Source organism: Staurois parvus, unplaced genomic scaffold, assembly GCF_062004578.1.
Source record: "Staurois parvus isolate SC_StPar_1 unplaced genomic scaffold, SC_StPar_1.0 ptg000745l, whole genome shotgun sequence".
Lineage (NCBI taxonomy): Eukaryota > Metazoa > Chordata > Amphibia > Anura > Ranidae > Staurois > Staurois parvus.
In genome coordinates, this window is record NW_028318541.1 from 349,220 (window position 1) to 362,996 (window position 13,777).

Genomic DNA, 13,777 nt, shown 5'->3' on the forward strand with positions numbered 1-13,777 from the left:
ACGGCCAGTAACAAGCCGGAGGTTGTAGGCAGCAATAAGCCGGGGGTTATGGGCAACAGGGAGCCGGTAACAGTAAGCCGGCGTCTCCCTGTCTCATCAGGCGGCCGGCCGGCTTCTCCCAGAGATCCTCCGCGGTTGCATACACGCCCCCGCCACGTCACCTCGCATCCCAGCCGTCCGGATCCCTCTCTCACGAGGCGCCGGAGGAGCCGGCGCGTCACTGCAGCCTCCGTCCAGCTCCCATCTCCGTCTCTCCGGGCTCCATTCCAAGCGCTCCAGACTCCGGTGAGTCGTTCTCTAAGGGTCACTAGGGAGGTCGGGAAGCGGGACCTAGCCGAAAGCTAGTGCCGCTCGCTCCCCTCAGCCGCCATGTCCAGGCTCCACCCACTCAGCAATTTTTGGTTGTAACCTTAGAAATTCAGCATTGTACACCTGCTTAAAGCACTAGATTAATGCTTTTTTTTATCTAATGCTTTATATTGCAGAGAAGAGATGTGGGGTCTTATTGACCCCATATCACTCCATAAAGAGGACCTGTCACTAATTATTTCTATCACAAGGGATGCATGCATTTCTTGTGATAAGGATAAAAGTGATTAAAACATTTTTTTAAAGGAACAGTGCAAAAAAAAAATAAAAGTTTAAAGTGCCCCCATCCCTCGTGCTCGCACATAGTGGTGAACACATACGTAGGCCATGCCCACATATGTAAATGGTGTTCAAACCACACACGTGAGGTATCGCCACAAACGTCAGAGCAAGAGCAATAATTCTCGCAGTAGACCTCCTCTGTAATTTTACACTGCTAACCTGTAGAAATTTTTAAAGCATCACCCATGGAGATTTTTAAGTACTGCAGTTTCACGCCATTCCACGAGCGTACGCAATTTTGAAGCGTGACATGTTGGGTATCCATTTACTCAGTGTAACATCATCTTTCATATTTTACAAAAAAATTGGGGTAAATATTTTTTTTTTTTTTTTAATCAGTGTATTTTTAAAAATATATATATATATTCATTTTTAAAAACTGCGCATTTCAGTTTCGGTTTTCAGCCAAGTGCATTTTGAATTTTCGTTTTTGGCACCAGAATTTTTATTTCGGTTTACCACTACATATTATACTACCGATTGCCGAAATGAACAGCGGAGGAGGCAGATCACTTTAACTTGGGGTCCTATAAGGCTGTGAAAATCTATGAAACACATACAAAAATGTCATCATACCACTGTCCTCCTCGCTTTCATCATCTTCATCCTCTTCTTCCTCTGCTCCTCCCTCTGCGCCTTCTGTCTCTCCTTCGTCATCACCGTCAGAGTCCGATTCATCAAGCCACTCTTGTGTCTCTGTTTAGAGAAAAAACAGACAGAAAATACATTACTGCTTAGTGGAATTATTCTTGACATCAGTAGTGGTCAACATACTAGATACTCAGCTGCAGCCCCCGATACACATAGGGGGACATAATATTCAGTTTATGTAATGTTAGGAAGGACGGTCAGACTGGGGATACATTGCTGGAGATGGTCAGAGACTGCTGACTAGCTACCGCTGTAGTTGAAGGCTGGAAATATACAGTAGACTACTGGAGACTGGTTAACCTCATCCTACTAGAAACAGGTTGGAGTACTGTAGGTGGTCTATGGAGCCAAACACACATTACAGCAGCTGTAGTCATGTAACATCCTTCTCTTTTATAAAGGGTTGTCTTAGGTGCCTTTTAACATTTCTAACTAATCATACAACAGGAAAGAGGTCAAAAGAAAACTAGAAAAAAAAAAAAAGACAAGATGGAGTTAAGCAAGCCACGAGGCACTGGTGGGTTTTATACATAATCCCTTCTGGTAGTGTGCACCCTCGTAGCTGCTGATCACAAACCGGCCCCCTGCTTGCCCCCACTGTTTTCCACATGCCCAATCGGTGGAGCCAGGATAAGCATGGTTGATGCCACCGGGTAGAAGGGAGAGAAATCCATTCGCCGATTTCCCCTTCCTGATAATGTCCTGAAAGCGACGTGTAAAACATCAGTTCCAATGGGATGTTTTCTCTAGGGCGTGCTATAGTGGCTTTAAACCTTGACTGACCCGCCCCTTCCTCCCATGGCTCCTTTTAAGCCTTGGTCTGCCTTGGGACAGTACTATGTTCTGAGTTGTCTTCGGTATTTTATATTGCCCACTCTTCCCGCACCCTTTTGGGACTGTTTGGCTGGGAGCTATAGGATGGGGAGTTGGGACTGCATTGTCCCGTTGCTCAGGACAGGCTTATACTATGATACTTGTTGGTTTTTGTATCCTGTATATTACTTCTTTTATATAAATGTTTTCATTGTACACTTCCTCCAGCTGCATACTAGAGAACCAGTGAGTGCGAGTTTGAGATGTTTATATTGTTTTCTTTGGTATGTCCCTGAATTACTATTGTTTTTATTTTGGCATACGATATACCCACTTTTGTTTTCTGGTCAACTTGGTGAAGCGTCTTTAATAAAGATATTTGTGGAAAAAAACATCACTTCCGGGTCCTGATGCCTCTTTGCCCAGTCAGTATGGCTGGAGAAGAAGCTAAAGGAGCAGAATTTGTGCTTCATTAGAGGACAGGTAAAACATCAGAGGTTTTTTAGGCCCCTGATGTCTAACTAAAGAGAACCTGTCACCAAAGCAATTAACCATTTGCCGCCCGGCCAATGGCCGTTTGGCGGCGGCAAAAGTGCTTCTGCATTCCGGGTGCACGCCATTTGGCTTGCTCCCGCACATGCTCAGTTCGCGCAACTGCAGAGCGGCACAGCGACGCGATCTGTCACCGGCCATGTACCTCGGACACGGCCGATGACAGATCTGAGTACCGGCCCCCGTTGCTGGTACCATGTGACCTGATGTGACCAATCACAGCAGGCCACATGACAGTTGTATACAATGGATGGCTTCATTCATGCCATCCATTGTATACTAGTGCCTAGCTGTGAATGGTCACAGCTAATCACATGCACATGTCATGTGATTAGCTGTGACCAAATCACAGCGAAGCACAAAAAAAAACAAAAACTGAATGAATCGATTTCATTCTGGTAAATGCTTGCTTATAGCAAAGTAATTCTTTGCTATAAGCAAATTATGTAAAAAAAAAAAAAATACTGATCACTTCCCCAAAGTAGTACAATGTTACTATGGTAACATTGTACTACTTTGGTCATCGTAAAATCTTAAAAAAAATCTTTAAAAAAATAAAAAAAATGTAATAAAAAATTAAAAATAAAAAAATAAACAAAAAAAATATATATTTTTTTTTCTCCATACTGTCACCAGTCAGTGTCCCTGTTCACCGCCATGCCAGTTATATGATGACGCTGTACTGCACTGGTGACAGTATGTAAAAAAAAAAAATAGTGAAAATAATTTTTTTAATTTTTCCATTTTCCAAAAAAATTATGACAAAAAAAACACAACTTCAAAAAACTCGCCATGCCTCTTATGAAGTACGTCGGACTGTCTACTCTGCAAAAAGGGGTCATTTGGAGGATATCTGTACTGATCTGACATTCTTGGATCTCAAGAAATTAGATTGGCCGTCAGTACTTCAGGATTGATCAATATTCAGATCTATCCCATAGTTTGTGAACTCTATAACTTTCCTACAAACTAAAAAATACATCCTAATTTGGGTTATTTTCACCAAAGACATGTAGCAGAATACATCTCGGCCTAAATTTATGAAGAACAATTATTTATTTGTAAACTTTTATAACAGAAACAAAGAAAAACGTGTTTTTTTTTCAAAATGTTTGGTCTTTTTTTGTTTAGCAAAAAATAAAAACCCCAGCGGTGATTAAATACCACCAAAAGAAAGCTCTAGTTGTGTGAAGAAAATGATAAAATTTTAGTTTGGGTACAATGTTGTATGACCGCGCAATTGTCATTCAAAGTGTGAGAGCGCTGAAACCTGAAAACTGGCCTGGGCAGGAAGGTGTAAAATTGCATGGTATTGAAATGGTTAACACATAGCGGACCTTTTGTACCAAAATTTGTCACGGTTTCATGGGTGTACACAATTGTAAACCTTGACATGTTGGGTAGCTATTTAATGGCACAACCTCACAGAACCACGCAGCTAGCACCTTCAGAAGAGGTGAGCTGTAGCAGATTCCATGTTTCCTTTTTTCCACGTAGTTTGGCGGTTGTTTATGCAAGTTATGTATGTGCTGTTCACAGTAACCATTCATATTCTTCATTTCAGAGGAAGCTGTGTAGTACTATCTCCTTACTTACTTGGGTCCATTTCCACCAACACTTTCCATTCCTCCATCTTGTGAAGGTCAAGGCAGTAGAAGTCATTCAGCGTGAACTGGCGGTCGCCAACCTCAAACATTCCTCCATACACATAAAGGAGCCCCTGCCTGACGGTGATCATGGTGTTGGAGCGTGGGCACGGCTCTACCCGTGGCCCTGTTGTCTCTTCCTTCTCATCCTCTTCTTCTTCGGCACTGTCCTCCTGGTCACTAGCTGGTCCTGCCTGGCTGGAGATCACCTGCTTGATGGTCATCACAGTCCCATCTTCAGCCACAACCTCCTTGATGATTTCTATGGGTTCTGCGGGGTACTGAGCAGATGCCTCGTCACTGCCAGCTAATTCAGCCTCTACGCTCTTGTCACCGCGCCGCCTCTTCCTTCGCTCTGATTTGGGGCCCTGAAATAATATGGGACACAGGTTTGTACAGACTATGGTTCTAACAGATCTCTAGAGACAACAGTCAATGACAGCATGAACATGAGATAACCACTCCCTTACCCCAAGCTTAAAAGTGAGTTCTCAAATAGTTTACAAATTTTCTAAATTCAGCCTTTAAAAATGTGTGACTTTTTTGCTGTATAAAACAAGGAGGGCCTAGAGAAGTTCAGTTGGTCCTTCCAGTTAGCGTTCATTGCCGCTGCTTAAGACTACAATTCCCATCATGCAATGTGAATTGTTGTATTCAATAGGTGTACCCACATTCCAGAAACCTTGAGTGGCAAAGGCAACCAGAAATCTAGCTCAAGGTAGGTTGTCATGGTGGGTGGGACAGATCAGTAACCTCCTGAGTACGATGTCATGGTGGATGGGACAGATCAGTAGCCTCCTGAGTATGATGTCATGGTGGGTGGGACAGATCAGAAGCCTCCTGTCTTGTCAATCAAGGTATGATGTCATTGTGGGCTGGCCATATCAGTAGCCTCCAGGCCTGTCAGTCAAGGCATGATCTCATGGTGGGTGGGACAGTTTAGGAGCCTCCTGGGTATGATGTCATAGTGGGTGGGACAGATCTGAAGCCTCCTGGTTTTTCAGTCAAGGTATGATGTTATGGTGGGTGGGACAGATGAGGTGTCTCCTGTCTTGTCAGTCAAGGTATAATGTCATGGTGGATGGGACAGATCAGGAGTCTCCTCGCTTCTTACCAGGGTATGAAGTCATGGTGGGCGGGACATATCAGTAGTCTCCTGGTTTGTCAATCAAGATATGATGTAAAGGTTGGCGGAACACAGCAGTATCCTGGTCTGTCAGTCCAGTTAGGCAGTAATGTTTACCCGTATTAGGCAGGAATGACGCACTGTTGTCACTATCAGGAGAACTGCCCTATGAAATGCCAAGCAGCCATGGCTGGAGTACCTGTAGATAGGAATTGGCTGCAGGAGATCAGCAGCAATGAGATGCAAAGGATAAGAACAAGTATTTTATATTTTGTTTTTTTTTTTGTTAGCTGCTTTGCAAGGCACTGGGGGTTTAATAAACTCCTAATGTCTTCATAAAGAGGACCTGTCATCTGTCCAATGCTATCCCAAGGGGGCCTGGTTTTTTAAAAAAAAGTTTAACAAACAAAAATAATTTTAAAAAATGAAAAAAAAAAGCACCCCTGTGCCTTCGAGCATGCACACAAATACAAGCAAGCACGTAGGTCCATCATGCATATGTAAATGGCGATTGTACCACACAAATGTGAAGTATCGGCTCAAACATCACAGGGAAAGCAATAATTCTAGGCCATGATTCAAAATGAACTCTAAACTGATAAACTTGTAACGGTTTTAACGCGTTGTCTATGAACAATTTTAGTTACCCTAGTTTGTCGCCATTTTACAGGCGTGCGCCATTTTAAATCTTGACATGTTTGGAATTTATTTACTTTAAACATCATATTTTATGTTTTACTATAAAAAAATTGGGTATTGTGCTTGTGTGCACTGCAATTAATTTAAAGGTATTTTTTCCCCAGAAAATTAGCATTTGATAAATAGCTGTGCAAATACCATATGACAAAAAAATTTCATCATCCACTAATTTATTCTCCGGGGCTGTCAAAAATGAATGGGGGTTCTACGTAATCTTCGAGCAAAAATGCTGATTTTAACAAGTGTGTGCAAGACTTAAAAATTGCCCCAGACAGCAAGTGATTACAACCACTCCATCTTACGTTTCAATTACAGAGAGAGAGTCTAAAAGCAAACAGGTTCTCTCTTTAGAAAACCCACAAAGCTCTGTAAAATCCAGTGTCACCTGGCTTATAAATATTTTTACCATTTAACATTTTGAAACTATTTCATCACACGTTGTTCCCAAAGGTTGGTCATACATGCTGGAACTTGTAGTTCTTTTCCAGCTCATTGCCAATCCCCCAGGGTAACCCAGCACTGACCTGAAATTAACTGGACATTCAGACTTACTTTAAGTTGGCCAGCAAACCAGCGATTCTTTGCCTGATCATAAAAGTAGATGTCATTGAAGAAATCGCCTTCGATACTTTCCTCCTCTTCCTCATCAAAGACACCCCCAAAGAGAACGCTTCGGTTGTTAACGCCAACCGCCATGGCAAAACCTGTCCGAGGGTTAGGCTTCACACCAGATGGGTTTAGCCTGGTCCAAGTCCATTTATCTGGAAAGGAAACAAAAAGGTGTTGGATTCAGACTGTGGAAGAAACAGCAATGTTGCTGTGAGCTGCATTGTGCATGAGCAACTGGGGGATCTGGACATACATATCATCACACCATGTGTGTGTAACAGTTGGATGTTGTAAAAATACCTCCTGCAGAAGCTGTTTGTCATTGTTTATGAACATTGATCAGAGGGTAGATAGAGAGATACAAAGTAACTTTGTGTAAAAAATTGATCAGGCAGGAGATGGAGAGATGCAAAGTAACATTGTTTATAAACATTGATCAGACGGGAGATGGAGAGATGCAAAGTAACATTGTTTATAAACATTGATCAGACGGGAGATGGAGAGATGCAAAGTAACATTGTTTATAAACATTGATCAGACGGGAGATGGAGAGATGCAAAGTAACATTGTTTATAAACATTGATCAGACAGGAGATAGAGAGATACAACGCAACACTGTTTATAAACATTGAACAGATGGGAGATAGAGAGATGCAAAGTAACATTGTTTATAAACATTGAACAGATGGGAGCTAGAGAAATGCAAAGTAACATTGCTTATAAACAATGTTACTTTGCATCTCTCTATCTCCCGTCTGATCAATGCTTATAAATTATTATACAGGATTTATAAGCATTGATCAGACGGGAGATAGAGAGATACAAAGTAACATTGTTTATAAATATTGATCAGATGGGAGATAGAGAGATGCAAAGTAAAGTAACATTGTTTATAAACAATGTTACTTTGCAAATCTCTATCTCCCATCTGATCAATATTTATAAATCCTGTATAATAATTTATAAACATTGATCAGATGGGAGATGGAGAGATACAATGTAACAGTGAGAGCTGAAGTGGGTAATAGAATTTGATGGACGATCAGGCACCGATATGGACAAACGCCGTCAGAGGAGAGGGATGGGTGGAGTGTGACTACCGCTTGTCTAAGTTTTGTGAGGGACACTGAAATTCTCATTTCGACTTTTCATTTAGAGTTAAAGGGTTGCGAAGAGGCCCGGAGCTCACTCAGCACTTGTGACCAGAGTACGCACCAGAGCACAGCTTGAGGCTTTTGAGTGGTGACTTATCTGGTTAAGTGTAGAACTACAAGTTCCAGCATTCTTGACTGTAAAAGAAAAGTCCACCACTAACAAGCAAGATGGATGGGAAGGCTACAGTACAAGTGTGACCTCCTCCCCCTCTATCTCTCTGGCGGCCCAATTGTTCCACTAATACAATTTTCATCTTTTTTTTTCCCTTTTCCTTTTCTTGAAGCGTCTAAGTGCGTCCCAAAGCTTAATCACCCGTGTCCATCCATATGCTCCCTTTAATCTCTGCGGGCCCACGGGATGTGTGTGTATTCAGATGAAACAGCGGATCATCTGGTTAACATGGCCACTCAACATTCCCCTTTTTATACTAAGATGCAGATTTAGAGTATTAAAGCATGACCGGGTAAGAAGTGAAGCACAGGCTGCTAACCCCGTCCAGCAAACATTGCAGCCGTGCGGAAGATAGGCAGGTCTACTTGATTTCTGTAAAAGCTGACCATCAGCCTTCCCTCCAGTCCCGCAAAGTTGTACCGGCTCCTCTCCGAGACCGAAATGGCTTACTCCGATTTCACTGCACACTGTGAGCTTCTCACAATGTGCATTACAAGCTGCAGCAAGTCAGATAGAGCTCCGCCTCATTTCCAGGCTGGAGAACGTCCAGCATCATCTAGCGCTTTCCTCCTCAGCCTGATTGTCCCTCACCTGCCCATTTAATTGTTTGGATTTCAGTTCTTTCAATTATAGAGGAGCGGCATCACATGTGGTTGTGTATGCAACTATAGTCTGCCTAAGAAGGCCTACTTCTCCAGCATGACACCCATCAATCAAGGTATTTTCATATTTGCACCTTTCCACCCATTGACACCAGTGATGGGGTACTATTCCTCCCACTGACACCAATGATGGGGCACTATTCCTCCCACTGAGAACAACAATGGGGCACTATTCCTGCCACTGACATCAATGATGAGGCAATATTCCTGCCACTGACACCAGTGAAGGGGTACTATTCCTCCCACTGATACCAATGATGAGGCACTATTCCTTTCACTGATACCAATGATGGGGCACTATTCCTCCCACTGATACCAACGATGGGGCACTATTCCTCCCACTGATACCAATGATGGGGCACTATTCCTCCCACTGATACCAATGATGGGGCACTATTCCTCCCACTGACACCAATGATGGGGCACTATTCCTCCCACTGATACCAATGAAGGGGCATTATTCCTCCCACTGATACCAATGATGGGGCACTATTCCTTTCAATGACACCACTGGGGCACTATTCCTTTCAATGACACCGATGGGGCACTATTCCTTTCACTGACACCGATGGGGCACTATTCCTTTCACTGACACCGATGGGGCACTATTCCTTTCACGGACACCGATGGGGCACTATTCCTTTCACGGACACTGATGGGGCATTATTCCTTTCACTGACACCGATGGGGCACTATTCCTTTCAATGACACCGATGGGGCACTATTCCTTTCAATGACACCGATGGGGCACTATTCCTTTCAATGACACCGATGGGGCACTATTCCTCCCACTGATACCAATGATGAGGCATTGTCAGGGAAAGAACTGTGATAATAAAATACTTGGAAGGATTACACTGACCCTGTCACAATCCGGGTCATGATGCAGCAACATACAAAATAAACCATGAAGTTAGTATAATCAGAGTAACTATGCAGCAATATGAATAAATGCACATGTAAGATGATGTTGTTGCAAACCTATTATACCTCATACAAAGGAAATAGATGTTTTTTTTTTTGCTGAATAAGCACATTAGTTGCCTGCTGCGAGTCCCTGGAGATTCTCCCCTCCCCCACCAGGCTTGCTGTCTCCCAAGATACAGCATGTCACCAGCACCCTGCTGCTCCTTCTAATTACTGGTTGGCAAGCCTGGCATCCAGCAGTTCACCACCTGATGTTTGTTTTGTGGGCTGCATGAACAAGGCATCAGCCCACTGGTGAAATTATAGCGTGCCTCTTGCAGAGGGCGAGAGTCGATTACATAACACGCAGGGAACAGGCGAGCATTTATTATATCACTTCAGCCACGAATGTTGACACGAAAGCAGTGGTATATGTATAGGGGTCCTCCTCAAAATGTGGCCACTGATACCTTCAAAGGGCCATATATAATATAATATTCAATATAGGTAAAGCTAAAAGGAAAACTGTCAGACAGAAGACCTACCAAAGGAAATGGTTAGGAGACTGTTTTACGGACGTGGTTGGAGAGTGAATTCCTGCTATAGGACATTGTTCTCCAAACTGCGGCCTTTTCCTTGCCTTTATCTGACCCTGGATTTCGTTTCTCCCACTGATATGAGGTACGATTCCTCCTGCTTACACCAATGATGGGGCACTATTCCTTTCTCCTGCTGACACTAACGATAGGGCACTATGCCTTCCACTGACACCGACGGGGCTCTATTCCTTCCACTGACACCGACGACGGGGCTCTATTCCTTCCACTGACACCAACGACGGAGCACTTTACCTTCCACTGACACCGACGACGGGGCACTTTTCCTTCCACTGACACCAACGACGGGGCACTGTTCCTTCCACGGATACCAATGATGTGGCAACTATTCCTTCCACGGATACCAATGACAGGGCACTAATATTAACTCCCACTGATACCAGTGACAGGGTATTATTGTTCCCACTGACGCCAATGAGGGGTTACTATTCCCCCCACTGATGCCAATGACGGGGCTACTATTCCCCCCACTGATGCCAATGACGGGGCACTATTCCCCCCACTGATGCCAATGACGGGGCACTATTCCCCCCACTGATGCCAATGACGGGGCACTATTCCCCCCACTGATGCCAATGACGGGGCACTATTCCCCCCACTGATGCCAATGACGGGGCACTATTCCCCCCACTGATGCCAATGACGGGGCACTATTCCCCCCACTGATGCCAATGACGGGGCACTATTCCCCCCACTGATGCCAATGACGGGGCACTATTCCCCCCACTGATGCCAATGACGGGGCACTATTCCCCCCACTGATGCCAATGACGGGGCACTATTCCCCCCACTGATGCCAATGACGGGGCACTATTCCCCCCACTGATGCCAATGACGGGGCACTATTCCCCCCAATGATGCCAATGACGGGGCACTATTCCCCCCAATGATGCCAATGACGGGGCACTATTCCCCCCACTGATGCCAATGACGGGGCACTATTCCCCCCACTGATGCCAATGACGGGGCACTATTCCCCCCACTGATGCCAATGACGGGGCACTATTCCCCCCACTCATGCCAATGACGGGGCACTATTCCCCCCACTCATGCCAATGACGGGGCACTATTCCCCCCACTCATGCCAATGATGGGGCACTATTCCCCCCACTCATGCCAATGATGGGGCACTATTCCCCCCACTCATGCCAATGATGGGGCACTATTCCCCCCACTCATGCCAATGATGGGGCACTATTCCCCCCCACTCATGCCAATGATGGGGCACTATTCCCCCCCACTCATGCCAATGATGGGGCACTATTCCCCCCCACTCATGCCAATGATGGGGCACTATTCCCCCCCACTCATGCCAATGATGGGGCACTATTCCCCCCCACTCATGCCAATGATGGGGCACTATTCCCCCCCACTCATGCCAATGATGGGGCACTATTCCCCCCCACTCATGCCAATGATGGGGCACTATTCCCCCCCACTCATGCCAATGATGGGGCACTATTCCCCCCCACTCATGCCAATGATGGGGCACTATTCCCCCCCACTCATGCCAATGATGGGGCACTATTCCCCCCCACTGACGCCAATGATGGGGCACTATTCCCCCCACTGACGCCAATGATGGGGCACTATTCCCCCCACTGACGCCAATGATGGGGCACTATTCCCCCCACTGACGCCAATGATGGGGCACTATTCCCCCCACTGACGCCAATGATGGGGCACTATTCCCCCCACTGACGCCAATGATGGGGCACTATACCCCCCCACTGACGCCAATGATGGGGCACTATTCCCCCCACTGACGCCAATGATGGAGCACTATTCCCCCCACTGACGCCAATGATGGGGCACTATTCCCCCCACTGACGCCAATGATGGGGCACTATTCCCCCCACTGACGCCAATGATGGGGCACTATTCCCCCCACTGATGCCAATGATGGGGCACTATTCCCCCCACTGATGCCAATGATAGGGCACTATTCCCCCCACTGATGCCAATGATAGGGCACTGCTCCTCCCAGGTGACACCAACGATAGGGTATTATTCCTCCTCCTATGGACCACAAGTGCAATGTGATCTTTTTGCTCCCAATCACTAAGCCTGAGGCATTTTTACTCTCACTGGCCACAATCCAATTGAGCAATATTAATGGGTTCTTTCTAATCAATGCTCGCAGTGCTGACTGTTTGCATAGAACTTAAAACACCAAAGGGCTGCATGTAGACCTCGGGTTGCAGGTTGAGCACCAGGGCCCAGGACCTTCTGCACCTGACCCTGGACAGCAAGTTCAGCAGCAAGTGACCAATCGCCCACGCACAGTCATGTGGGACAAAGGGAGGAACATGACCATCCCTGTGCTAATACCAATCCTCAGAGGTATCAGGTAGCTAGATAAGCATTGTAAAGGGAACATGTGGCACTGTAGGGTCCTTTTCTGTATAGCTGCTGTGTGAAGCTTCTTTCTTAAAACGGATTACAGGATTGCTTTTGCCTAAAGTGGCTGCTGACAGAACCATCTATGTTCAGGCATCAGTGTCACCATCTACTTACTGGACCAAGATGCCAACTAAGATGACACCATCATGTAAATCCTGGTGTCTGCGCCGTTCTCGGCTGTGTTCACAAATGTCGAATACAGATCAGCCCCTGCTGCAACCTTTCACCTTGTGAGTTGCGAGAAAGTTACCATGTTGGGCAGCGTAGACTGAGGAAATGTTTCCACCTGCCTGCAGCAGACTGAAGACATCCTCTCAGCCTAGGCCGAGTCACGGACTAGAGCTCAAGGATGGCTTTTTAATGCTAAGAGGTGTAGCTTTTCTGATCAATGATATTGTTGCTGTATAATGTGGGATGTCAGGGATTTATCAAGAAGTAAAATAACTGACAGGTCTGCTTTTATTGTAGCACCTTTCAATACCATTTATGTTTTGTGTATACTGAGTTTTTACATTCTTTTTGGTTTGCAAATCAGGAAAACAGAAGGCACTGCTCACCTGCACCCTCCATCTTCAGTAAGAACATGTCTGTGTGGACGGTCCCTTTATCAACGTCCTTTTTTACTCTCTGGAAAGAAGGATTACAGTCAGAGACCACCAAAACTGACTCATAGGGGAAATTGTTCTGAACTGGCATTATATGTTGGCACTGCTACCAGCTAGTAGATTGAATCTGACCTCCAGCCTTCCCTTCAGCCTTGCACAGTTGTAAATCGCTGGATATCAAGTGTTTCAATCATGAAGGCAGAGCATCACATGTGAGTGTTACCAAGGGTGGTCTGCATGCAAATACAGCCTGCCTAGGAATGCCCACTGCTCCAGACTGGCACCCACCCATCAAAGCATTTTGATATTTGTACAACTCAAACCAAGAAGCCAGCTCACTGCTTGCATCAGGACTGGGGGCTCTTGATACAAAAACTAAGGCAGGGTACTGTGATGTTTTCAGGAAGCTATGTACAGTAACCTGCCAGTCCCTCCCATGAGCCACAATCTGCATGCATTCCAAAGAGGAGCACAGAGACCCAGTGGTAACATCACTGGGTCTAAAATTGGG

General features: G+C 45.3%; 1 protein-coding gene across 1 annotated transcript in view; it reads right to left on the reverse strand.

Moving 5' to 3' along the window:
- Positions 1 to 13,777, reverse strand: part of KLHDC4 (kelch domain containing 4) — a 52,342-nt gene that overhangs the window by 6,826 nt on the left and 31,739 nt on the right. The window contains exons 8-11 of the mRNA XM_089654118.1: positions 13,219 to 13,288; positions 6,691 to 6,899; positions 4,264 to 4,681; positions 1,228 to 1,347 (exon numbers count right to left, since the gene is read on the reverse strand). Of these exons, the coding sequence (XP_089510244.1) occupies positions 1,228 to 1,347; positions 4,264 to 4,681; positions 6,691 to 6,899; positions 13,219 to 13,288 (817 nt within the window). The remainder of the gene's footprint in view (positions 1 to 1,227; positions 1,348 to 4,263; positions 4,682 to 6,690; positions 6,900 to 13,218; positions 13,289 to 13,777) is intronic.